The sequence below is a fragment of the Malus domestica genome, chromosome 10 (genome assembly GCF_042453785.1).
Source record: "Malus domestica chromosome 10, GDT2T_hap1".
Taxonomy (NCBI): domain Eukaryota; kingdom Viridiplantae; phylum Streptophyta; class Magnoliopsida; order Rosales; family Rosaceae; genus Malus; species Malus domestica.
This window is the reverse complement of record NC_091670.1, coordinates 29,475,840-29,503,087: the sequence shown is the minus strand read 5'-3', so window position 1 is coordinate 29,503,087 and position 27,248 is coordinate 29,475,840. Positions and strand designations below refer to the sequence as shown.

The 27,248-nt window shown below is 38.5% G+C and overlaps 2 protein-coding genes across 2 annotated transcripts; one reads left to right on the top strand and one right to left on the bottom strand.

Moving 5' to 3' along the window:
• The first annotated feature begins 10,659 nt into the window (after positions 1 to 10,659).
• Positions 10,660 to 21,534, top strand: LOC103445660 (long-chain-alcohol oxidase FAO2). Its single transcript, XM_029109963.2, has 3 exons — positions 10,660 to 10,945; positions 12,648 to 12,920; positions 19,611 to 21,534. Exons 1-3 carry the CDS (start codon positions 10,721 to 10,723, stop codon positions 21,351 to 21,353), a joined length of 2,241 nt encoding a protein of 746 aa, XP_028965796.2. The 5' UTR covers positions 10,660 to 10,720; the 3' UTR covers positions 21,354 to 21,534.
• LOC103445597 (succinate--CoA ligase [ADP-forming] subunit beta, mitochondrial) lies at positions 21,497 to 25,904 on the bottom strand. Its single transcript, XM_008384606.4, has 12 exons — positions 25,616 to 25,904; positions 25,134 to 25,244; positions 24,852 to 24,963; positions 24,451 to 24,515; positions 24,128 to 24,205; positions 23,919 to 23,993; positions 23,661 to 23,813; positions 23,428 to 23,562; positions 22,703 to 22,867; positions 22,262 to 22,384; positions 21,879 to 21,950; positions 21,497 to 21,786 (listed from the first exon to the last, which is right to left on the bottom strand). The coding sequence occupies exons 1-12, from the start codon at positions 25,715 to 25,717 to the stop codon at positions 21,709 to 21,711; spliced, it is 1,269 nt and encodes a 422-aa protein (XP_008382828.3). The 5' UTR covers positions 25,718 to 25,904; the 3' UTR covers positions 21,497 to 21,708.
• Positions 25,905 to 27,248: the final 1,344 nt, after the last annotated feature.

Below are 27,248 nucleotides of genomic sequence, written 5' to 3'. Positions count from 1 at the left end.
TTTTGTCGAAGAGGTATTCAGAATGTACACTATGTGGAATAAATGTAATTAAAATTTACCTCAAAACTGTCTTTAAGAGAACTAGCATCTTGGAGAGTTTTTGGTTCAACCTGAATAAAAAACCAACAAAATTTGAAATTAAGATAAAATTTTCGATTTTTTTTCTTCCATTGTGTTTTCTTTTTCAAAAATTAAGATAGAAATGGAATACTATAATAATTTGAGGTTTTCATTTTGATATTCATATGTGTACTTTAGCAGGTACAAAAAAAGAGATTTGGTTTGCAGATATAGTCATTAGTAATGCTTTTATGGTTTTCTTTAATGTGGAGAAAATTGGGATTCCTTTAAAATGATTTTATTACTTATATGGGGGAGTACTTATAGGAACTTCGTTTTCTTTATCAAACACTAGAAGAATAGTGCAAGTGAATGAACTTATAAGGATTGGCTTATAGATGGATGACTTCCTAATCTGTATGACTACCATGTTTAGTATTACTGTCGATTCTTCATTAATTCATTCATGGTAAATCTATTTGAAATTTCATTCATCTCCTACAACCTATTGATTTGTCCATTTTACTGTTCAGGTTTATCAAAAACTTGCTCAAAGAGCAGACTATTAGTGTGATTTGAGCTGGTTGTAAATAGTACAATCTCTTTTGTAAATAACACTTTAAAATCATCTCTTTCAGTCTAAACATATTATATGTAAAATAATATCATATAATATGGTCCACATGAATAGTTTGTTACTATTTATGCACAGTATTTTCACTATTTATTTGTGGAAAATTTGTAAAGTGAATAGTGCTTTCTTTTGTTTATATAAAGGAAGAAGAGGAGATGAAGTGAGGTGAGTTCACGGGAAAGATGGGAATGAAAAGAAAGAAAGAAAGAGAGGAAGAGAGAGAGAGAGAGGAAAGAAGAGGAAGAAGAGGAAGATGAGAGGAGATAATAGAGAGAGTTATCTTTGTACTCCTATTATTTCAAATTATAATGAAAGCACCACTGCTGCCCCGAGGACGTACTCCAGTCACACTGACTGTAGAGGAACCTCGTAAATTTTGTGTCTTGTTTCATTTATTCCACTGCACCCACAGTCAATTTTACAACACGTTATCAGCACGAAAAGCTCTCATGTCAGTGGAAAGCACAACATCATAAATCTGGTAAAGCATTATCTACCTCTTACCTCGGTCAACTAAAATCTCACAGAGTAGAGACGGCAAGCCAGACATGTCAAACAGGGAAGATCATCTTGTCACAAAAATCCATCAACCTTTCTTTTATCACTTTTTCTTTTATCACTCTAACTATTGATGTGCTAATCCTTATCCCTGCTAGACCTGCAATCTATTTTTCTCTCGTGGACAAGAAAGATGGAGAGATCTTACAGACAAACAAAGGTGCAGCAAAACAAGCAAAGGTATGTCCATTTTTCATTTCTCCCACCGCGCCAGAAGCGCCCCACCGAATTCCGGTGCGAATTGAAATTTCCAACGACCTGAAGTCGTCACGAGATAAGAAAACTCGTACCTGACAACTGGTTTCCAGAAATCCAGAAGAATCTCATTAGACTTGGAAACCCAAATCGTGTTGTTCTCAATGGATCTCGAGGACCTCCATGAATCCTCAGTTGTCTGAGATGGTGATGGCATGACTGACTCCACACAGGCCTCCCTCTCTTGTGCCTTCGTCAACCTCACTGTCATCTATGTCTCTATGGAGAGGTTCTTGCTTTGCGATGCCATGTTCTTTAGGCCATGCAAGAACAACGCCAGTCTCTGGTAGCCTTTTTGGATTGAATTGGTTTTGTGTAACCCCCACAACAACCCAGCTGGTACTGGGTTTCGAGACTGGTAGAGATAGACAAAGAAAAGGGGAAATGGGGCCAATGATTTGGAAAGGTGCGTTGCACCATGTAAAATGAAAGAAAAAGGCAATGTTTTTTTTGGAATGGTGTAGAATGTGATTGAATAAGAAAATAATAAAAATAAAATAAAGGTAAAGTTTTTTGGATGGTGTTACACCATCTGAAACGAAAGAAGAAAATATGTATATATTTATTTATGTGCATGGTGTTGGTTTAAAGCCCATGTCACCTTTGCTTTAAAGCTTCGATATTTATGTGCATGATGTTGGTTTAAAGCCCATGTCACAAGTTCTATTTACTTTAAAGCAATTTATTTATCATGGACGGTTTTACCGCCTACTGCTTTAAGTTTTGATTTATGTGAATGGTGCTGAATTAAAGCCCTTGTCACAAGCTTTAATTTATTTATTGTTCAATTTATTTACTATGGCTAGAATTACCGCCTATTGCTTTAATTTATTTATTGTACTTATCTTTTGTTACGATGAGTATAACAAGGACCCAGAGTTCCTTGATTAGATCAGAACCTGCAGTTTCTTGATCCTCATCACATAAAATGATAGGACCCGAAGTTCCATCATGCAAAAAGATCAAACATGAAGTCCCTAGATCCTCAAGATCGAACATGAAGTTTCTTGATAAGTACCTTAAGTTTGAAGTGCCACAGTGCCTCAACTTAATTATAATAAAGGTCATAAAAGTCTCAGTCCATAGACTATTTAATAAGGACCAGAAGTTCCTTATGTCCATACTTAAAATGGTTTAGCAGAAGCATTTATTAAGCGGATGAAATTGATTACCCGAGCTCTGCTCATGAAAACGAAATTACCAGTTTTCTACATGGGGACATGTCATTTTACATGACGCATTATTAAGTTCGGATGAGACCAGTTTCCAACCATCAATATTGCTCAGTACAACTCGTGTTTGGGAACTAGCCAAACATTATACATTTATGAGTTTTTGGTTATGTTATCTATGTGCCTATTGCACTGCCACAACGTACTGAAATGGGCATTGATGTTGAACATCATCTATCATTCAATATTTAGAACCCTTGACTGGGGATATATTTACCGCTTGGTTTGCGGACTGTCATTTTGATAAGACAATTTTCCTGCCATTAGGGGGAGAAAATGATATCGTTCCAGAAGAATGATGAGAAAATATCATTCCAAAAGAATGATGAGAAAAGACCGTTCCAGAAGAACGAAGAGAATTTGTCTTATTTTGATTCACGAAGCAATCAATGAGAAAATGAAATATGAATAAATGAATGATGCAATGAAAGTGATGAAATCATATATACTTACTGCAAATGTGCCTACAAGAATTGATGTCTCTGTTGGATAAAATAATGAGACAGTAAATGATTTATCTGTTGCACGCCTGAAACGTGGCAGATTTTTAGACTCAAAAGGTTCAGTTATTCGAAAGAAGAATAATATGGCACTACTGAACTATTGCATTCCCGAAGCATAACTGTTGCATGCCAGAAGCATGACAGTCGCCGCATGGATACACGTCCCAGATAGGACAATCCACAGACTTGGGAATGTTGATGTCTCATACATGGAGCATAATAGACATATAGGTTCCAATGACTCAACTCCCGGAAGTGGAGATTAAAATCCAAGCTCTATAACGCTCAAGATGAGGTTATGATCCACATTCTCTAAATTTTGACTATCCTGGAAGAGATAGCATCATGCCCTTGAAGAGGCAATGGATATCCAAAGAAATGAAAAGCTTTTATGCATGCGCATGCACATGAGAATATGGGATCACGGATTGATGATAACCAATGGTAATTTTGGTTTTTACAAGTAGCTACTAAATTCATCAATGAGCTGTGTTAATATTGAGTCACGTTCTTTTGTTCGTCGACAAAAGAAAAATTATTGGCCAAAATGGAGAAAGACAATTCCATTACAATTTTGTAAGAACGTGGGCAAATGAACCTATATATATTTGAATACAATAAAAATAGCCAAAAGATGTTGAACCAATGAGGTTATATATGGGCATTTGTAATACAGTGTAATACACTTACATGATATGACACAAGGTTGTAAACGAGTTCATATGAATGGAGAATTATATACGAAGGGTTGTGAGTCGCCCACATTATATCTCCATAAGTAAATCCCTCAAGTATACATGGGAGCAAATTGCTCTGTATAAATTCCAAAGGAAAATGTATCATGAAGTGTAGAAAACCCTTGAAGGATTCAAATTGCTTGAAGTAAGCCTCTGAAGGGTAAAACATAAAATATGTACTCAATACTAATGGATGATATAAATTGCCTTAGTGAGTACTATCATTATGATATTGTTGCAACATACTAAAATCTCTTGCAAGAGTCAATGACATTAAATTAGAACTCTTGAAGAGATGATGATATTAAATTGGGACTCATGAAGAGTCTAGAAAAATTATAAAGTGTTGAAGGAATTATTGTCTCGAGCTGCAGATCGAACAATCTACCAACACGAATCTTATCCATGATATTTATGATATTAAAAGAACCATATGGATTGAAGATTATGAGTTGAATACTCATATGATGAAGACACTAAGAATAATCATTTATCTTCGTGAGGGTAAAGATAAATTAATATTTGGTCCAGAAGTACCATATCTTAGTGAAGTATATGCTTTATTGTATTTGGCACAATACATTGAATGAAATAAAGCTTATTTATTAATATCTCCAAGAAATTACAGATATATACATACACATGAGTTAAAACAAACAAACAGGATGGAGCCTTCACAAAGGTTGCTCATGTGAAGCCTCAGTACTCGGAAGTACCCCAGAAGGAGGAGGCACTGGAGATTGATCATGTGGCACCCCAGTACTTAGCAAAACACCAGAAGGGGAAGGCATCAGTTGCTTTCGGAATCTAGCAACGAACCTCTGGTGATCACTTTGAATCCGACTTTCAGATTCCTGCAGTTGAACAAGCTTTCTTTTCATGCTCGTAGAGTAACTATTTGCAAGCACGTGTAACACCCTATTCTTGTGCTTGAGCCCTCTGATCTCTTGTTTAAGACTTGCCACTTCCGCCATCAATGATTCAACTTGGCGAGTTTGAGCAAGTAGGCGTTGGCCCATATTGGACACAGAGCCAGCACACTGAACATTAAGAGCCAAGGAGTCTTGAACGGCCGACTCTTCAGACCGTTCTGAAAGGATCTTGTTATCCCTTGGAGTGAAAAGATTCCTAACTACCACAGTAGCGGTTATGTTATTCTTCATCACAGAGTCCCCAACCGTAAGAGGACCATTAGAAGATAAGAAGGACGGGCGCCATATATTATCCTGACGCTGCTCGTCTGTATCACTCCTAAGACTCAAATCTAAGCAAATGTTAGATGGGCAAGTCATTTTTCAGAAATGATGAAGCAAAAACAGAGGTCAAATAAAATTTCAAAGGTGCAAGATAGGGGAAATTTCTACAAGCAGCAACTTTCTGAGCATACTCTTGAACACAATTGATGTCTCTATAAAAGAAGAGGCAGCAGAGCCACTTGTTCAATGATCGATGAGGCACCGCTCTCCGAATTTCAAAAGCCAGATTTTCCTGAATAAAATTCGTTGGCATTTTTCAGGCGTAATCTCAGCTTTTCAGATATCGCGTGCAACTTTGTCAAAGATCTCTGACAAAGTTGAAAACGCGTAAATCTTACTGTTCTATTTACACCACAGTTGCTGACAAGAGTAAAAGCACAGCATCACCACTTGCTATTGAGAAATCTCTATATATGTCGACATCTGTTGTCCATAACAAGGCAGACCCGCAACACTGCAAGAATACCTAACTCTTCCTCATCTCCGAGAATGCATCTTCAACATAGCATCTCGAAATACTCAGTTTTCTTCCTCTCCGAGAATACCTCTTCAAACATGTCACACCAGAGCAAGATTATCACATATCTTTAGGGACCAGAGCAAGATTATCTCATATCATGCAATCTCCCTGTCATTTCCTTTGTCCTTGTTCTTGCCTGCAAAGACAAGGATAAAGAAAGCAATATGTCGGAACCTCCACTCAAACTCCCGGTAAGGAACCGACTGCCTGGAACCTTTCCTGATTGCTTACCTAGTATTGCTCTCGAGTAGTCATCTTCAACGGTTGGAGTTGGGTCTCCAGTCACCAAGAAGTGATGAACCATCCAAATGCAAGGGTTGCACTCCACTCCGGCATCAGAGGGCAAATACTGCCGAAAAAGATGCCACACATGCATGGGGGAAAAGCGGGGAAAATACTACTTAAGCAAGGGGAGCAAGTAAGGAAAGTGAAAATGATACATTGAAGCATGTGGAGACAAGCGCAACAAACGCGTGCTGATTCATCCCTGACAAAACTGAAGATCACTTGCCACATGAAGCTCCTCATGGTCCAATTTCATTCAAGATCAAGCCTCGAAGGTCCTTGAAGAAATCACAAGTCCGATTCAAGATCAAGTGTTCACTACTCTTGAATCAAATTCCGCTCTAGATAAAATGAGTAAATTCAGACATTTGGATCAAGTCTAGCAGAAGGTCCTCCAGCCCAGTTCAAGAAAAAGCCTGTGGAAAGTTAACAACAAGTAAAGCAACTCTTTCAGCAACTCTTCTTACTAAGAGACTAAAGCAGAACGATCAACGATCAACCTAAATGATTTGAAATCAGGGGGAGATACTCATCAGGGGGAGCATCCAAGACAGATCAAGATTCTAACGAGTCAATCGAAGACTTGTGGCCATCCAAGGGGGACTGTTGTAAATATTATGTGGATGGTCCACATGAATAGTTTGTTACTATTTATGCACAGTATTTTCACTATTCATTTGTGGAAAATTTGTAAAGTGAATAGTGCTTTCTTTTGTTTATATAAAGGAAGAAGAGGAGATGAAGTGAGGTGAGTTCACGGGAAAGATGGGAATGAAAAGAAAGAAAGAAAGAGAGGAAGAGAGAGAGAGAGAGAGGAAAGAAGAGGAAGAGAGGAAGAAGAGGAAGATGAGAGGAGATAATAGAGAGAGTTATCTTTGTACTCCTATTATTTCAAATTATAATGAAAGCACCACTGCTGCCCCGAGGACGTACTCCAGTCACACTGACTGTAGAGGAACCTCGTAAATTTTGTGTCTTGTTTCATTTATTCCACTGCACCCACAGTCAATTTTACAACACTTGCATTCTTATATAAGCAATAATGCCAACATGACACTACAATTTAAAAACACAAATCTTGTCGATATCCACTTTCATGTGAGTCACAATTTTAAATTGGGTAACATGTAATGAGAATGTAAGGAACTCAAAGTATATAACTCATTTCTCCCTGCATAAATATTTAAAAAAACCAAATGCCAGTTATTGGAAAACTGAATTACCTGGCCAAACTCTTCTTTTTATTCAAACATCCATCTCCACTTGCTGTGTGTGAAAAATTAGAATCACGAAGCAATGAAGAACAGAACACACTAGAATCAAAACATTAAAAACAACACGTACCCATTATAAAGACCAAAAATCCTACAAAGATAAAAAAAATCCCAGAAAATCAGCATATTAACACTTCCTGCAAAACCCCAAAATTTGAAAATTAGAAAAAGAAACCACAATCAGTGGCATGGTCCTCGTTTCTCCATTAATCAGTAGCTAATGACCTAATGAAAAAGAACCCAAAACAGACTGCTTAAATTATAAAAAGTGGTTATAAAGCTCATGAATAATTTTTGGGTAAATTACCCTTTCATACCTCAGGTTTGGGATCTATTTCAATTCCTTACAACATCTTCAAAACATTTCACTTTTATACCTCAAGTACTATTTTATTTCAAAATAATACATCCGTTACATTTTTTATCCATTGATCCGTTAAGTGCTGACGTGGCTGCCAACATGGCACACCATATGGCAAAAATAATAAATTTTTAATTAAAAAAACCACCTGAAAAAAGAATTTAAAAAAAAACCGAAACCAATCTCCCCGCAACCCCCCACCCCCGCAAACAAACCCAAAAACCTTAAACCCCCATCTCCCCCCCGGACCCACCTCCCTCTCCTCCACTCTCTTCACCTCCCAACAAACCCCCACCCCACCCCCACCTTCCCCGAGTCCTTTCTCCTCTTCACCCCCACCCTTAGCAAACCTAACTCCATCCAGACCACCACCAACCAAGCACCCAAAAAATTCAAAATTTGAAAGACAAAATTAAATGCATACCTTGTTGTTGAAGCCGACTGACTTGGGGGAGGGAGAAGAGGGTGGGTGTTGCAGATGGTAGGGGTCGGGTTCTGGGCAAGGTGGGTCGCCCGGGTCGGGATCTGGGTTTTGGGCGAGGTCGGACGCATGGAGTTGAGTCGCGGGGGGGGGGGGGAGGAAAGAAGGGTGAGGTCTCTTGGGTGGGGGGAAGGTCGTGGGGGGTGCGGGCGGAAGGAGGGTCGGGGTTCTGGCTCAGGTGGGTCGTCGAGAGGAAGGGGAAGACGAGCTAGGCGAGTGTGGGTGGGGATAAAGGGTTCTGGGTTTGTGGGGGGTGGTTGCGGGGAGATGGGATGGGTTTCCTTTTTTCTTTTTCTTTTTTTGAGAAAATTCAAGCTTTTAAAAAAAAAATTAAAAAACTGTTTTTCCACGTGGCACAAATGTTGCAGCCACGTCAGCACTTAACAGATCAATTGATGGAAAATGTAACGGATGTATTATTTTGAAATAAAATAGTACTTAAGGTATGAAAGTGAAATGTTTTGAAGATGTTGTAAAGAATTGAAATAGACCCCAAACTTGAGGTATGAAAGTGTAATTTACCCATAATTTTTACTTATTTGATCTTTGTGTGATTTTTAACTGCAATATCAACATTCACAAAGGAGAATTAATTATGAAGAAAATTTGATATAGAATCAAAGATATTGAGAAAAGAAAAAAGGGCAAGACCTTTGAACTTGCTTCTAATTTCCTCATAAATATACGAACAAAAAGAAATAAAAAATGAGTACAACTATATATATAATCAGAAAGGGATCCTCTCCGGATCCCTTCCACCTAATCATCATGACCCACAAATCCAGGCCCTTGAAATTTGATAAAACGCCTAAAGTTATTATAACTTTTAATGAGGCCCCCTGTTTGTAGCCGTTAGATCAAATTTCAATGGCCTGGATTTGTGGATCATGAGGCTTAGGTGGAAGAGATCTAGAGAGGATCCATTTTCTATATAATCTAACCAATCCAATCTATTACATAAGTTGTTAAGTATTTGTATAAGCATTTTAACCTCATATTAGAACAACAAATGAAACAACCAGAAGAATTAAACAAACGAAAACTATGCCATCACCTAAAAGGAAAGACACTTTCATCTCCCATTGAAACAACTTGCATAATCTATTAATAATTTTTTATCTCACCAATCCTTTCCCAACCAAACATATTTCATGTTGAAGCCTAGGCAAACACAACAGAATCAAGAGGCACAAATAATGGCCAAACAACCTGTACAAAATATTTAGAACCATAGAAAGACAAACGAAACCGATTCAAATAATAAACACCCCTAGTTAACCTACCAATTCATGCCCAATTTGTTAAAAATATGAATAAAAACTAATCACAACACATGCCTCAACAGGTCCTCTCATTCCTTCCCAAAAATTATAAACAAATTTTAACCAACATTAAATTTTCCCAAATTCGAATAACTTTTCTAATCTCTCCCGAAAAACTATAAACACATTTTAATTCAACATTCATGAATGAGTGCTCAAACCGGGAAAAAACCAAAGGAGAAAAAACATACCGAAAAAATAACAGGACCACTGGAGCTGTTCGCAAATCAGTGATCGACCAACCGAGAAATGAAAACGCAAAATACCCTCTTAGCCATGAAAATCCTGACAGAGGACCACAACTAATCCAAAACAAAATTATTAGAGCTTCGTCCAAATCAACAAAAATACATAACAAAAGCTGAAAGACAACAGTTATAAAACATACCTCGGTCGTATTAAATTTATTTCCCAACCATCTAATGACAGCAGAATTAGAGGGTTAAACCCAAAAGAAAGGGGACATATCAAGGATGACGGAAGCGTGGATCAAATGGGCAAAATCAACTTTTCACTGCAGCAAAGAGAAAACAGCAAGGCAAACATAGCAAAGACCGAAGGGCAAAATCGTCCGGCCATTGGTTATCAATAGTGGCCCCAAAAATTGAGTTTTAATATATAGGATATTAATTGCAATATGCATAGTGGTTTTGGCAATGATGACTTGTGTCAAACGATACAGTCTAATTAGACTATTATGTGTTTTGCTTAAAACTTTTTGTCCACTCTGCCTACTACCAATTTTTATTTAAATTTAGGATAATACTAGAGATACTAAATTTATAGATGAAATTTATAAATTAAATGATGTGTCACCAATAAAAATGAGCATATTTATCAACGCATAAGTAATAAACCAATAATCAACTTCCATGTCCTTTTAGTTTTAAAATTTAATCTACAAATTTAGTCTCTATATTATTATTTTTAAGTTGATCTCTTGTACATTTTCTTCCATTAACAAAGCTTATGTTTGATAAAAAATAAGAAATTGTTATTGGCACTCTAAAATTTTTATCTTGCACTTCAAACTTTCTATAATTAGAAAGAAAAATACACTTATAAGAAATATAAAATTAAATTTTTATAATAATAATTCCCAAAAAAAATTCTTATTTCATTGTTTCCACACGTCACATGCTCTCTCTTTATATATACATATATAATATGAAGCGGAAAACATTAAAAATAACACCAAAGTAATCTTATCACTGAGAGGGAGAGAGAGAGAGAGACAGAGAGATGGAGGGGGGAGAGAACAGTTGTCATCCATTGTTGAGAGGAGGATGGAGGGAAAGCAAATTCAGCCATGGTTTCTCTTCAGCTCAAATCCAATCATTGGCTGCCATATGTGAAGCTCTTTTACCTCCTCTCTCACCGGAGGACATCCCAGATGAGCACCACCCCCTTCATTCCTCCTCCTCCTCCTACACAGCTTCTACCTCTCAGCCTCCCATCCCAGATGAGGTCAGTTCCTTATCTCTTTCACTGTTTTCTATTCAAGTTCATAGGAAAGGAAAGCTTTAATTTAAGAAACTGGTATTAACACTCCTAAAATTTCATTCTACGCTCCTCACAAATGTATTTTCTTTCTAATTACAGAAACTTTCAAATGTCAAATAAGATTTTTAGGATGCTAATTATAATTCTTTTAATTTATCTTCTTTTTTTTAATTCCTGAAAGAAGAATGCTAGCGTGACTCGCCCACCACGTGTATCTGGCTTTTAATTACAGTGCTTCTGGTTTCATTAGGAATGTAAAAGGGTGAGGAAGAGCAAGAGAATAAGAATATATTTTTAAATTGTATTTTTCTTAAGTTATTTTAACAGTGAAACTTAAGAGTATGTTTAAAGGAGATGTCAAAATTTTAGGTGAAATGTCTTGTGTATATTGGACATTAAAAGTCTCTTCAACCAAAGTATTAGTTGCTGATTGGATTTAAAAAGCTTTGTGATTTGAAGTCAAATTTAACATCAATATCAAATTTTGTTTTTAATTTATTTTAATGGCGGTCCCTTATTTCACTAACATTTCAATGAATAAAAATTTTGTTTCCACAATTTTTTAATAATTATAACCGTTTAAAACTTTATTTAAATAATAAAATAACATTTGATAATTTGGTTGGAAAAATACAAAATTTGACATAAGGTTTCGGAATGCCACATCAACCATCAATTGTAATTTAACTCTTATAATTTGACATCTCATTTGAAGATGGTCTAAGAAGCACTATCAATTGAAGCCAGATATACGTCGTGGGCGAGTCAATTTGCCAAAAACATTATACACACGCATGATGGGCTAGCATTCTCTTTTGTGAAATATTCAATTTGTTATGTGGGAAATATGTAACTCTCTCATAAGTGACCCACATGCATAGATTCTTTACGACTTTATGTTTTTTATATATTATTTTATAATAATGATACGAAAATTAATATTAAATTATGAGCTGATAGGAAGTTCATGAATAGTTTCACTTTGAGAGAGTTCCTATCAACACTTCTTGTTATGTTTTTCTTTTCTTGGGTCAAAATTAATAAACACTCTTTTGTAAGGAATTATTATTTCTTTATTTATAAATTACAGAATGATGTGTATGCAACATTAACTCATTCAAAAGATATTGTTCGACACAAGTGGCCCATTACTACAGTAATGGAAAGGTGTTGAGTCATTGCATGACGGCGTAGGTTCAAACTCCACCGGTGACTAATCTAACATTTAATCTAATACCTTTGACAAATAAAAAAGAAGATATTGCTTGACTACTTCTTTAATTAAAATGAGTCATTTTTCGTTTTGCAAATCATAGATTGACGACACATGTACCAATAACTCATCAAAACCCAAAAAGAATAATTATGTATACATGCCAAATTGAAATCGGGCATGCATGTAGATGTAGGGATTTCTACATTCAAGATAAGATAATGAGCCAAGTATTTTTCTCGTTAAAATCACACAAAAAAAACACATTTATGCACACACATAAAACTGTAATTTTTTTTGTGATGAGAAATACGGAGCCAAGTATTTTCTCATTAAAATCACACAAAACAAAACACATTTATGCACACACATAAAACTGTAATTTTCTTTATGACGAGAAATACGAAGCCAAGTATTTTTCACAATTAATTGGTTCAATGTTTGGTAAAACAGGTAGCAGAATTGATGGTGAAGAGGAGTCTACCAGAAGTGGTGGGTGGAGTGAGGGTATTTCTGAAGATGCTGTCATTGAGATTAGGAACATTTTTGCTCTGTGGGAAATGTTGCTTTGACTGGAAATGGCCATTCATTCACAAATTCTCTGAAATGTCATTGGACAAAAGAGAACAAGTCCTCAAGAAATGGTCGAGGCAAAAGCTTGTCATCACAATCAGATTGATGTTCATGGTGGTCAAGATGTTCTGCTTCTACACCTTCTTCTCCAGGGTAATGCTGCATTACATCTAATTATTTATAACTGCAGTAAAAATTTACTTATACCGGAGATTTGAAATCAAAATGATTTTACAAAAACTAAGGGTAATTTTTTTTGTTTTATCCTTATTTAACGGATATTTTTCACGAAATGACCAAAATGATTGAGAGTGAACAAACTCAAAGACCAGTTCTATTGATTTTAAATTTTAGAGATTCATCTAAGGAGTTGTGCGAATTTCGGTACTACTTTAGCTAATAAAACATTTTAAATTAATGACAATGCCGTGGGTTAATAGTTTGAGATACCAATGCTCGGCTACAGGTAAGTTTCTATCCTCAACATACTACCTCTTGTCCAGCATGTGAGTTTTAACCTTTATCATTTGCCAATATTTTGGGGAATTGACAGGTGATAATTTAGCTACTTTATGTTATCTGTTGGTTTCGTCCCTCGTGGCTTTGAATATAAGCCGAAGAAAATGGACAATATTGTTAACTTATATACTTTCATACTCCCTCCTTTGACTCAACTTCTGCTTCTTTAGTTTGTTAACACACGAAAATGATTTTTTAAATAATTACTTAGGCCAAACGAGTAGGGATTGCAGTCCATTTTTTAATTCAAGTGCGGACTTTACTACATTTCTGTTGGTCTCTTGTAACGATAATGTGAGACGATTTAAAGTATCTGCATGTCTGATCTGCAAAGTTCTTTTAATTTTTTAATTTTATGTATATGCTTAAACATACTATACAACAACAACAACAACAACAACAAAGCCTTTTCCCACTAAATGGGGTCGGCTATATGAATCCTAGAACGCCATTGCACTCGGTTTTGTGTCATGTCCTCCGTTAGATCCAAGTTTTTATTCTTCTGTTGAGATCTCCATCTAATTCTCCGTTCTCTTGCAAGATAGATCCTAGGTAGCGAAAACGGTCACTTTTTGTGATCTTCGCTAGATTGCTCCGGTCATTAGTGTGGATAAGTATATAAATGGATAGAGATAGGAAAGCAAACACAAGATGTACGTGGTTCACCCAGATTGGCTACGTCCACGGAATAGAGGAGTTCTCATTAATTGTGAAGGGTTTACACAAGTACATAGGTTCAAGCTCTCCTTTAGTGAGTACAAGTGAATGATTTAGTACAAATGACATTAGGAAATATTGTGGGAGAATGATCTCGTAACCACGAAACTTAAGTACCGGAGTGTGGTATCGTCTTGACTTGCCTTATCTGTCTCATAGGTAGATGTGGCATCTTCTCTGGAAGTACTCTTCCTCCATCCAGGGGTGGTATCTGTAACTGGTGGAGATGTACAAGGTAATGTATCAATTTCACTTGAAGCTTACTTGTAGTTTCAGGCTTGGTCAAGCGCGATACAAACCATGTAGTAGGAGTCCCCCAAGTCGCCGAGTTAGGGTATCTGCTGAAAGAGGTGACAGACAAGGTAAGCAATCAGAGCTCCGGCCGATTGTTCACATTCTCCCTATCTTGCAGGCAGCATAAAGGATAAAGAGAAGAAAAATGAGAAGAGATGATATGGGATACTTTTGCTTTTGAAGAAGTAACTTTCCACAGGCTTATTCTTGAACTGGGCTGGAGGGTTTTCTGGTTTCCTCCAGAGTATAAGGCCGACTGAAGAATTTGAGGGTCAAAACAAGTCCATCAAATCTAGAGTACGTTCGACCCTGCTGATATGGGATACTTTTGCTTTTGACAGAGTAGTGGATGTATCGGCACGTGTGCTGTTACGCTTGTTTCCACATGCTTCCTTGTATCCTTCTCACTTGCCCTAGCTGTTCCTCAGGCAGATGTGGTATCTTCCCTGGAAGCCTAAGATGTTGAAGATGAGTACTCGAGAGCAATGCCAGGTAAGTAATTCCAGGCAGTCAGTTCCTGGCTGGAAGCTTGATTCCAAGTGCTGACTGATTGCTCTCTTTCTCCTTGTCTTGCAGGTAAGAACAAGGCCAAAGGAAAAGACAGGTAAAAAGCATGATATGGGATACTCTTACTTTTAACCCTGATGATATGAGATATTCTTGCTCTAGTATAGCTTGTTTACAGAGGTATTATCGGGGGGAAAGAAAGTTGAAAATTTCGAAAGGCTTCGTTGGGAGTGCCCTCTCAGATAAGAGGAAGGGTTGAGCATTTTTGCAGGTCTGCCTGTCCGTTGGGGATGGAGGTCGACATATATAGGAGTCTCCCTAACATCAAGTAATAATGCTATTCCTTTACCCTGCTTGGTCATAGCACGGTAGTGGGAGCTGTCAGCTTCACATGTTTTAACTCTGTCAGAGCACTTTGAAAAAGTGGTCTGTGGTATCTGGAAAGCTGATGTTGCGTGTGAAGATTACAGACAAGCTTTATCCAAGGAGATCCAGCTCTTGAAGTTGGGAAAGTGGTGCCTCTTCGGTTTTCGAACAAGCAATCCTGTCGGGGATCTGGCTCTCTAGATTCGGAGAACGATGCCTCTTCGATTTTTTAGAAAGCAATCATGCTGGGGGTCTGGCTCTCGAGATTCGGAGAGCGGTGTCTCTTCGATTTTTGAGAAAGTAATCATGTTGGGAGTCTGGCTCTCGAGATTCGGAGGACGGTGCCTCTTCGATTTTGGGGCAAGCAATCTTGTTGGGAGTGTTTTCTCGAATGTGAGTAAAGGTTGGGCATGTTTGCTAGTCTACCTTGCCACGAAGCACAGAGGTTGACACACAGGGACTTTCCAATTATCCAGCAGTGGTACTGTTCCTTTACCCTCTCTTCGATTTTTGAGAAAGTAATCATGTTGAGAGTCTGGCTCTCGAGATTCGGAGGGCGGTGCCTCTTCGATTTTGGAGCAAGCAATCTTGTTAGGAGTGTTTTCTCGAATGTGAGTAAAGGTTGGGCATGTTAGCTAGTCTACCTTGCCACGAAGCACAGAGGTTGACACACCGGGACTTTCCAATTATCCAGCAGTGGTACTGTTCCTTTACCCTCTCTTCGATTTTTGAGAAAATAATCATGTTGAGAGTCTGGCTCTCGAGATTCGGAGGGCGGTGCCTCTTCGATTTTGGAGCAAGCAATCTTGTTGGGAGTGTTTTCTCGAATGTGAGTAAAGGTTGGGCATGTTTGCTAGTCTACCTTGCCACGAAGTACAGAGGTTGACACACCGGGACTTTCCAATTATCTAGCAGTGGTACTGTTCCTTTACCCTTGTGGGTAATAATATGGTAGCTAGACCTTCAAAATTTATGTGTCTAAACTTTGGTAGTGTTGTTTCTTTGCTATTCTTTTACCCTTCTTGGTCAGAGCGATGTAGTGGGAGCTGCAAGCTTCACGTGTCTCAACTTTGTCAGAGAACTTTGGCAAAGTTATCTGTGGTACCCATGAGCTACTGTTGCGTGTGGGAAGTGGGTGATTGAACAGTACGATTCATGTGCTTTCTACTTCGCCAGAAATCTTCGACAGAATGCCCATAATTTCCGCAAAGCTGAGTGTGCGTGTGACAGGTGCTGACGAGGCTGGAAAAGTAGGTGCCTCTTCGATTTCTAAGATCGGCCCTCGTGGTCTCTGAGCAGCCCAACTTTTGAGAAAGCAAGCCTCTTCGATTTCTGAGATCGGCCTTCGTGGTCTTTGAGCAGCCCAGCTTTTGAGAAAGCCAATGCCTCTTCAATTTCTGAGATCGACCCTCGTGGTCTCTGAGCAGCCCAGCTTTTGAGAAAGCAAACGCCTCTTCGATTTCTGAGCAGGCGCCTCTTCGATTTCTGAAGCTTCGTCGAGTGTAGATTTTTATAGGGGCTGACATTAAGTTCCAAAGCACACTTGAATATCCACCAGTAGAAGCTCCATTCTTGCACTTCTAAGATCTTGATTTGTCCGACCTCTTCTCTCTTCAACACCTTTGAAAATGTCTGGCCCCTCCGACCGTCGTTTTGACTTGAACCTTGTTGAAGAGGTAGCCCCGCCTTCTCCAGACAACATATGGCGCCCATCCTTCGTCTCCCCTACTGGTCCTCTTACCGTTGGGGATTCCGTGATGAAGAATGATATGACCGCTGCGGTAGTGGCCAGGAACCTTCTCACTCCCAAAGATAACAGACTACTTTCCAAACGGTCCGATGAGTTGGCTGTTAAGGATTCTCTGGCTCTAAGTGTTCAGTGTGCAGGTTCTATGTCTAATATGGCCCAACGCCTATTTGCTCGAACCCGCCAAGTTGAATCATTGGCGGCTGAAGTGATGAGTCTCAAACAGGAGATTAGAGGGCTCAAGCATGAGAATAAACAGTTGCACCGGCTCGCACATGACTATGCTACAAACATGAAGAGGAAGCTTGACCAGATGAAGGAATCTGATGGTCAGGTTTTACTTGATCATCAGAGATTTGTGGGTTTGTTCCAAAGGCATTTATTGCCTTCGTCTTCTGGGGCTGAACCGCGTAATGAAGCTCCAAATGATCAACCTCTGATGCCTCCTCCTTCTAGGGTTCTGTCCAGTACTGAGGCTCCGAATGATCCCCCTCCGGTGCCTTCTCTTTCTGGGGCTCTACCGACTGCTGAGACTTCTTCTAAGCAACCTTTGTGAAGGCTCCCTCTTGTTTGTTTATTTTGACTCAAGTATATGTACATATTTGTAACTGATCGGGGATATCAATAAATCAGCTTTCCTTCATTTCAACGTATTGTGTTAAATACACCAAAGCCTTCTTCGCTAAGTTCTTTGAATTTTCTTTTGTTGAAGCTTGTATGTTGAAGCTTTGTGAGTGGAGCATGTAGGTTGAGGTAGTGTTCCCTTAATTTCCCGAGTGAGGAAAACTTCTCGGTTGGAGACTTGGAAAATCCAAGTCACTGAGTGGGATCGGCTATATGAATCTTAGAACGCCATTGTGTTCTGTCCTGTGTCATGTCCTCCGTTAGATCCAAGTACTCTAAGTCTTTTCTTAGTGTCTCTTCCAAAGTTTTCCTAGGTCTTCCTCTACCCCTTCGGCCCTGAACCTCTGTCCCATGGTCGCATCTTCTAATCGGAGCGTCAGTAGGCCTTCTTTGCACATGTCCAAACCACCGTAACCGATTTTCTCTCATCTTTCCTTCAATTTCGGCTACTCCTACTTTACCCCGGATATCCTCATTCCTAATCTTATCCTTTCTCGTGTGCCCACACATCCAACGAAGCATCCTCATCTCCGCTACACCCATTTTGTGTACGTGTTGATACTTCACCGCCCAACATTTTGTGCCATACAGCATTGCCGGCCTTATTGCCGTCCTATAAAATTTTCCCTTGAGTTTCAGTGGCATACGGCGGTCACACAACACGCCGGATGCACTCTTCCACTTCATCCATCCATCTTGTATTCTATGGTTGAGATCTCCATCTAATTCTCCGTTCTTTTGCAAGATAGATCCTAGGTAACGAAAACGGTCGCTCTTTGGTATTTCTTGATCTCCGATCCTCACCCCTAACTCGTTTTGACCTCCATTTGCACTGAACTTGCACTCCATATATTCTGTCTTTGATCGGCTTAGGCGAAGACCTTTAGATTCTAACACTTCTCTCCAAAGGTTAAGCTTTGCATTTACCCCTTCCTGAGTTTCATCTATCAACACTATATCGTCTGCGAAAAGCATACACCAAGGAATATCATCTTGAATATGTCCTGTTAACTCATCCATTACCAACGCAAAAATGTAAGGACTTAAGGATGAGCCTTGATGTAATCCTACAGTTATGGGAAAGCTTTCGGTTTGTCCTTCATGAGTTCTTACGGCAGTCTTTGCTCCTTCATACATATCCTGTATAGCTTGGATATATGCTACTCGTACTCCTTTCTTCTCTAAAATCCTCCAAAGAATGTCTCTTGGGACCCTATCATACGCTTTTTCCAAATCTATAAAGACCATGTGTAAATCATTTTTCCCATCTCTATATCTTTCCATCAATCTTCGTAAGAGATAGATTGCCTCCATGGTTGAGCGCCCTGGCATGAACCCGAATTGGTTGTCCGAAACCCGTGTCTCTTGCCTCAATCTATGCTCAATGACTCTCTCCCAGAGCTTCATTGTATGACTCATTAGCTTAATACTCCTATAGTTCATGCTTAAACATACTATACATACAAAAAAAGTTATATTTTAAATAAGGTTGTCTTTCTCAATAATTAGATATTTATGCGATTAAAATATATAATATGCGCATGATCTTCTACTAGGTACTAGTTTAGTAGCATCTCTCTTTTTGTTATAACAAAATCATACTCGGGCAAAAAATAAAAAGACATTTTAGCCAAAATGGTCTTCTGATTTGGTTCCTACGATTTGACGTCAATTATTTTGGTTATTTTGTGAAAAATCTCTGTTAAATAATGACTAAAATGACAAAAATCAATTTAATAAACAATGGGCCAAAATGATTAGACAAAAATTGAGGGTATTTTTATCATTTTGATCCTTATTGAATGGAGATTTTTCACGGAATGACCAAAATGAGTAAAGGTGTACAAACTCATGTACTAGTTCAATCGATTTTAAATCTGAACCAAAGTGATGAATTATGCCAATCATAAATGACCATTTTGGCTCCCAAAAAGAAAAAAATATTCATACTAGTGCACTCTGATAAAAAGATGTGAAGCTAGAAAAATATATTGACCCTTGTTCCATCTATCTCACTCTCCCATTGGGAATTGAAGTTTCCGTTCTGACTCTTGCCCGTTGGTTTGCAGGTTGATGAGAATTCAAGAAACCCGGCATGGAAAGCGATTGGATACGAATTAGACAGGAAAGAAAAGTTGATCAAAACTCCAAAGGAGAGACCTCTTGAAAAGGGAATCATAGAAACCGCTTACGAAAGCGATTCTACCCTCGTTGAATCTCTCACGAAGAAAGGCCTCGATCTCGCGGACGATGCAGTAAACAACATCCACAAGATCAAATGTGATGTTGTCATTGTTGGTTCCGGTTGTGGAGGAGGAGTTGCAGCGGCAGTTCTTGCTCAATCTGGCCAAAAAGTGGTCGTTCTTGAGAAAGGGAACTACTTCGTGCCGAAAGATTACTCTTCTCTAGAAGGCCCTTCGATGAATGAGTTATACGAATCGGGTGGAATTCTGTCATCGGTTGATGGGATGGTAATGATTTTAGCCGGTTCAACAGTTGGAGGAGGCTCTGCTGTAAATTGGTCAGCATCTATCAAAACGCCAGATAATGTTCTTCGTGACTGGTCTGTGGATCATAAGATTCCGCTTTATGCAAGCGAGGATTACAAATCTGCCATGGATATTGTGTGTAAGAGGATCGGTGTCACGGAGAGTTGCACCGAAGAAAATTTCCCAAATCAAATTCTGCGAAAAGGGTGCGAAAATCTTGGTCTGAAAGTTGATGCAGTTCCAAGGAACTCGTCCGCGGATCATTACTGCGGATTTTGCAATTATGGTTGTCCGACAGGGGACAAGAAAGGGACTGATTCGACTTGGCTAGTCGATGCTGTGAAATTTGGTGCCGTGATTTTAACAGGATGCAAAGCTGAGAAGTTTATACTTGAGAATGACAATGAAGGAGGTATACGAAAGCAATGCCTTGGGGTGCAAGCGACATCTCTGAGCAAGAACATAAAAAGGAAGCTGCAAATCGAGGCAAACGTGACAATTTCAGCATGTGGGTCTCTCTTGACTCCTCCTTTACTGATCTCCAGTGGACTTAAGAATCGGAATATTGGCCGGAACCTCCACCTTCACCCTGTTCTGCTGGCTTGGGGATACTTTCCGGAACACGAACCGGAGTTTAAAGGCAAAAGTTACGAGGGAGGGATCATCACTTCACTCCACAAAGTGGTTTCTGGGACTGCGAACGTGCGCACGATCATTGAGACTGCTGCGGTAGGGCCGGCCACGTTTTCCACATTGTTTCCATGGACTTCAAGGCTTGACATGAAGGACACGATGGAGAAGTATGCAAGAACAGCTAACCTGTTTGCACTAGTGAGAGACCGCGGTTCAGGGGCGGTTAAGCGAGAAGGGAGGATCCACTACACATTAGACCAATTGGACAAAGAAAATCTTCAAGTAGGGCTAAGGCAGACTCTGAGGATCCTGATTGCAGCAGGAGCTGTTGAAGTGGGGACCTATCGGAACGATGGGCAGAGGATAAAATGCAAGGGGGTTGAAGAGGAGGATTTGGAGGTGTTTTTGGACACGGTTGTTGCCGCTGCAGGGCCGAGTGCGAGGGAGGAGCTGTGGACAACTTACTCATCAGCTCATCAGATGGGGAGTTGCAGAATGGGGGCTACTGAGGAGGAAGGAGGAGTTGATGAAAATGGTGAGAGTTGGGAGGCAAAAGGGCTGTTTGTTTGCGACGGAAGTTTGCTTCCAACTGCAGTTGGTGTGAATCCAATGATCACCATTGAATCCACTGCTTATTGCATTTCCAAGAGGATTGCACAATCTTTGGAGAAACAAAAATATATATCTTAGTAATTATATTTTCTTGGTGCTTATAGAAGCCCCGAAAAATAAATCTCAACGCATAATATTTGCACCTCTAGAATAAAAATCGAGCGGTTGTTTTGCTCAAAGTTAATCTATACTACAAGAAGGGGGATTCAAACTCCGGTGCATAGGTGAATAAATTTGAAGAAAGCTGTATTATTGAAAATTCCTTGTTGACAGAAACAGCCTCAGAACTTCTCTTCAAACAATTTCAATTTTTTGCTAAAACTACGCACAGGTGGTGTTTTATGTAATTTCACATATAAACACCAAGCAGAGCCGCCCATCAGTGTCGCGTAAGAATCATATCGAAATGTAACTCGGAAGAGAATTGAAGGATCTATTTCTTCAGTGCTTTAACCGCTTTATCAGCAGCATCGTCCAAATCTTCGGCTGTAATTAGTGCCATTCCACTTTCCTGCACAGCCATTAAAAGACAGTAAACATTCCATTTTATCTTCGATGGTTTTTTCATACCTAGAACCGATAGTTTTAGTTTCTAAATGGTACCTTGAGAATCGTCCTTCCTTGGTCGACATTGGTACCTTCAAGACGAACAACCACTGGCACTTCTAGTTTAACCTTGAACAAGGATGAACAAATGTTAATGCTTCAACAAAACAAGATTGAGGCCATACAATTACACAAAGCTGTTAAACTTTTTCAGTTTATGAGCTCAATTAACAAGAAAAATTTCCAGTCCTTCCCTCGTAGGAAGTGCCAGATTGTATCTCCCCGCAGTAGTTATTCAATCTCTTCTTAAGGGTAATTCAAAATGATATTTCACTTGGAAGTGAAACAAAGATCAAGTAAAATGGAACAACCAGGAATGACTGTCCCAAAACATGGTAATTAATTTGATGGGGATAAATCCCCGGAACAGCATTGCTGACCTGTTTAGCCGCATTGACAATTCCACTTGCAATCACATCACATTTCATTATTCCACCAAAGATATTGACCAAAATCGCCTTCACCTTCTCATCAGAAGTCAAAATCTTAAATGCCTCAACAACCTGTTTCACATAATCTAGAATTAAAGAAAGAAAAGCAATTCGGGTTTCGTAAGGGCTTTAAGGAATTGTCATTTTCTTTAACAATAAAAAGAACAATGCAATCTAATATTCCAAATATCAAATCGCAATCCGATGTGCATGTACCACTTCACAATCTAGTAAACCATCTAAAACCCAAAGGCGTACCAAAGTTGGACATAAAATAGATCCTCATACCAAATACGAGAATAAAACTGTTTAGAAAGAGACCTGATGACATCAGTGGGGAAAAGAAAGGTCCGACAAGCAGTTCATCAAATCCTATAACTACATCATTACCTGGTTTTCCGAAGCATTTCCGCCTACATCGAGAAAATTGGCAGGAGTTCCGCCATGTAATTTAATGATATCCATTGTAGCCATAGCTAATCCTGCACCATTCACCATGCAACCAATCTCCCCATCTAAGCCAATATAATTCAAATCTGCTTTGGCAGCAGCCACCTGTGGCAAGGTAAAAGAGAGGGGACAAAAATAAGTAAACACAGGGTGCACTGTTGTACATGTATGGGATCACCTATAACTACCTAGACAAAACATCTCCTACATACAAACTCATGGGTGGCATTTGGGCTTCATAATGATTTATGAAATATTATCTTCCATCAGACAATATGGGAACTTTAGTTATCCCTGTTAATTAGCCCCCACCTTCATCCACACCTAATACAGGTGGGGATCAGGAATACCAATTAAAAGCTGACCCGGATTTTACGAGGGCGTGTACGAAAGTGACCAACCCAGATCATGATTAGAAATTTAGAAATAGTAAATTCCACTACAAATTGGCAAAAGATTGCGAGAAACTTCTGATAACATTTGAAATGCACATACTGCATATACATATAAATCAAAGATGAATAATGCCAACAAAATTCGTACACAGACGAAGATGGGATGATAAGTGGCAACGGAACTTACATAAGATGATAATAATAATCAGCTTTAAATGGGGTCGCGAACACAAAGATAATTATCCATTGAAAAGGACAGCATAAACAGACCTCTCGGGGATCCTCCTGCGATGGATCACGTAGAGCAAATATCTCTTTCTGACGATAAGCAGCATTGTCGTCAAAGTTCAACTTGGCATCAGCAGCTACTAACTGGTTATCAGCAGTCTCTGCAAGTGGATTGATCTGTCCAAAATCAAAGGTCAGACAAATACGTGAAATGGAATATTGGAACTGGGAAGCTTAAATAGTAACATTACTAGAACCAAGAAGTTTATACTCACTTCCAGCAATGTACAGTCAGTCTCACTGAATAGCTTATATAATTTTTTCACTTGATCGATTGAACTATTCCTATCAGCCCCTTTTGGAGCCAAACCATCAACAACCTTTGCAGCATCTTCATCTGTAATTCCGGTGAAAACATCGATAGGTACCTATCAACAACAAAAACCAAAAAAACAACGATAAACTAGTTAAATAACTATATAGAAAAGGAAAGAGTAGTGCTAAAGCATCAAACTAAGAATGAGGATGACTACCTTAATTATCTGATCGGGGAATTTCTCAGCAAGGTCTTCAATGCTGGTTCCACCCTTTGCACAGGCAATTATAAGCTGGAAATTGGAATAAATATTAAACATCTTTAGTTTAGCAAGCTCAACCTTGACGAAAACTTATGTTACCAAAGATATAGGAAAACATAATTAGTAATTTGCAGCAAACACAAAGAACTGAGTTTGAAACATACTGGGCCAGCCGATTTGCGATCCAGAATGATAGAAAAGTACATCTCATTGACAAGTGACAACTTTTGGCACAAATAAACCTGCACAAGCAAAGGAAAGAGACCACCTAAGTAAAAAATGAAGTTATGATGTACGAGTTCAAAAAAGTATTGAGGCTTGGGAATTCTTAGCACCAAGCATCATTTCACATAAAGTAAAAATGAAAGTTTGGAGCAACAAAGATTCCAAGTTTTAATAAAAAAGTGAAAGCTCGGGAACCATTGTACAGGAATAATTGCCACAAGTTAATATGAATGGACAACTTGAAACAAATTGCTATGCCAACCTTGCTGACAATTTTTCCCTGAGGACCTGTTTGTTTGGTAACAAGAATTTGCCCAAGCATCTTGCCTGCATGAGAAGTATAAAACGGAGATAAATAAGCATCACAAAAGGACAAAGCAGAACCACATCTTTATAAGCTGCAACTGCCTGAATAATATAGAACACTAATTGTACAAAAACACTATCACAGAATTATTGTAACCTAACATGCATGCATTGCTTGAGGGCCAATCAGGAGTGCAAATGAAACATAACAACCCAGGGAGTGCTAGTTATTTGTACGAAAGCCCATGTTGATATGGTCAATCAATGGTTAATGAATGTGAAACCAAATCTTGAAGGAAAAGAAAAAGATAAAGCCAGGAAAATGCAATCATATTTAGCAATGATGGTTTTTAATACCAGCGATATCTTCAGCTTGGTTAGTCGGGACAATGTGAACACCGCCCTTGAGACCATTTTTAAACGTTCCCAAGCCTCTTCCACCAGCCAAGACTTGGCTTTTAACCACCAACTGCACAAAAACTCAAGTTAGCATTTCTACTTTTAGGCCACTATGGTAATTTTCTTAGAAAATAAGATATAACGAGAAACAAATTTCGAACTTTCACTGTTTTATTTACCAATTGCAAGCTGGGGATTCATAAATTTGAATATGAAAGGACTATGATCTCCAATGATTACCTCACTTTCCTTGGGGAATACATCCTGAATTGCCTTTTTGACTTCATCGACGGAACCAGCCGCAACACCTTTTGGGACATTGACCCCGTATTTGCTCATCAATTCAGCCCCCTGGTCTCAACCAAAAACGAATGGCATTCATCATCAAACTTCAAACAACATTCTCACACACATACAATCCAACCCAACCACTTCATGGATTTGGCATTTATACATACATCATATAAAATATAGCACACTTTAAAGTTCTATTTTTTTTCACTGATCAGTACTGTTAGCTTTGCAAAATTATATGAACTATCGAAATCAAACAAATAAATATTATCGCAAAATGGGGAAAAAAAATAGTGTCTTTTTTAATTTACCAGTGTTTATGGGGGATTAAAACAGAAACAGATCGGCGACTGCTAGATATGAGAGTTTGGTTGTCACTGTAAGTGCGAGTGAAATATGAAAAGACAGAGAGAGTGTGAGAGAGATACCTGATACTCGTGGATGTTGAGGCGGCGGAGCTGTTGCTGCTGCCATTTTCCGGCGACGGAGAGAGAGCGGAAGGTCAGCTGCTTCAGTAATCCTCTCACCATTGTTGCAAGCTCTCAAACCCAAAATTCAAACAACGAGTAGAGAGATAGAGAGAGAAAGCGTTTGCCGGACGCAGAGGCGATTAGGTCTGAGAATTGAGAACGCGAAAGGGATCACAGTACGTTTTTTTCTTCTATTTTTTCAATTTAAAATTTAAAACAAATGCTTTTGACCCCGTTTTTTGGTACTTTTCTTTTTCTTCTCATATTTTTTGGTAGGGTAATGCTATTAAATGTGTTGATTAACATTATGTTTGGATGAAGAAATTTAAGATTATTAAGGAATTTTAAAATGACGGGATTTTATTTTTTAGAATTTGTGAATTTTCTTATTTGATTAATATAAAAGAATAATGGAATTGAATGCAGAATTTGTTATGAAATAACACATATTTACATGAAATTTAAACTTGGGAATTGGAGATCCCAAAATTCTAAGTTTTTTTTTCACGCAAAAATTCTAAATTTCTATATTTATGAATCCAAACAAGAAAATTAGTGAATGTCAATTTGTAAATTAATTAACACAAATCTTTTCACCCTTAATGTAAATATATATAGTTGTATTAAAAATAAAAATTTGTATTTTAATTAAAAAAAAACCGTTCATGTGTAATAGATGATTGTCCCAAATCTTCTTCTATATATAAAGAGAATACAAAAGGTGAATAGTGATTTTAGCGTTATCAAGCTTCAACAAAAATGACCCAAGACAAAACACATCAAAGGTATCCCAAAATAATGCATCAAATAAAGTAGGGGCATTTTTGTCATTTTAATAGTGCTTTTTTAATAATTAATTTTTTTGTGCTTTTTAATTTTTTTTTTATAATTAGTGTCTCACAATAGTCTAGCAATAATGTGATTCAATTTCTTTATTTTTAAACACGTTCAAAACATTGTAAGAGACGTGTAATACCGGTTATAAAAAAATCTTTCGTACGCGAATAATAATGTGATTAAATAAGTTGTCAAATGATTGTTGTTTTTTAACAAATGATATTATCTACACTAAGGGGAAGGAAGTAGGCTTAACCTCACAATGGACTAGCAATAATGTGATTCAAGCAGTTGTTTATTAAATATGATTTTTTTTTATCTTTAAACACATTCAAAAGATATCATATCCCAGCCCGAGCCCCCACCACATCCCAGGTTTGACTCCACCGTAGCACGATATTGTACGCTTTGGGCCCCGACCATGCCCTCATGGTTTTGTTTCTAGGAACTCACACGAGAACTTCCCAGTGGGTCATTCATCCTGTGATTGCTCTCGCGCGAACTCGCTTAACTTAGGAGTTCTTACGGAACTCGAAGCCAATGAGCTCCCAAAAGGCCTTGTGTTAGGTAGAAATGAGAATATACATATAAGGCTAGGTAGAAATGAGAATATACATATAAGGCTTACAGGATCCACTCCCCTGGACGATGTGGGATGTTACAATCCACCTCCTTTAGAGGCCCAATGTCCTCGTCGGCACACTTCTGGCCAGGGATTATCCCTGATACCAAATTGTCACATCCCGACCCGGGG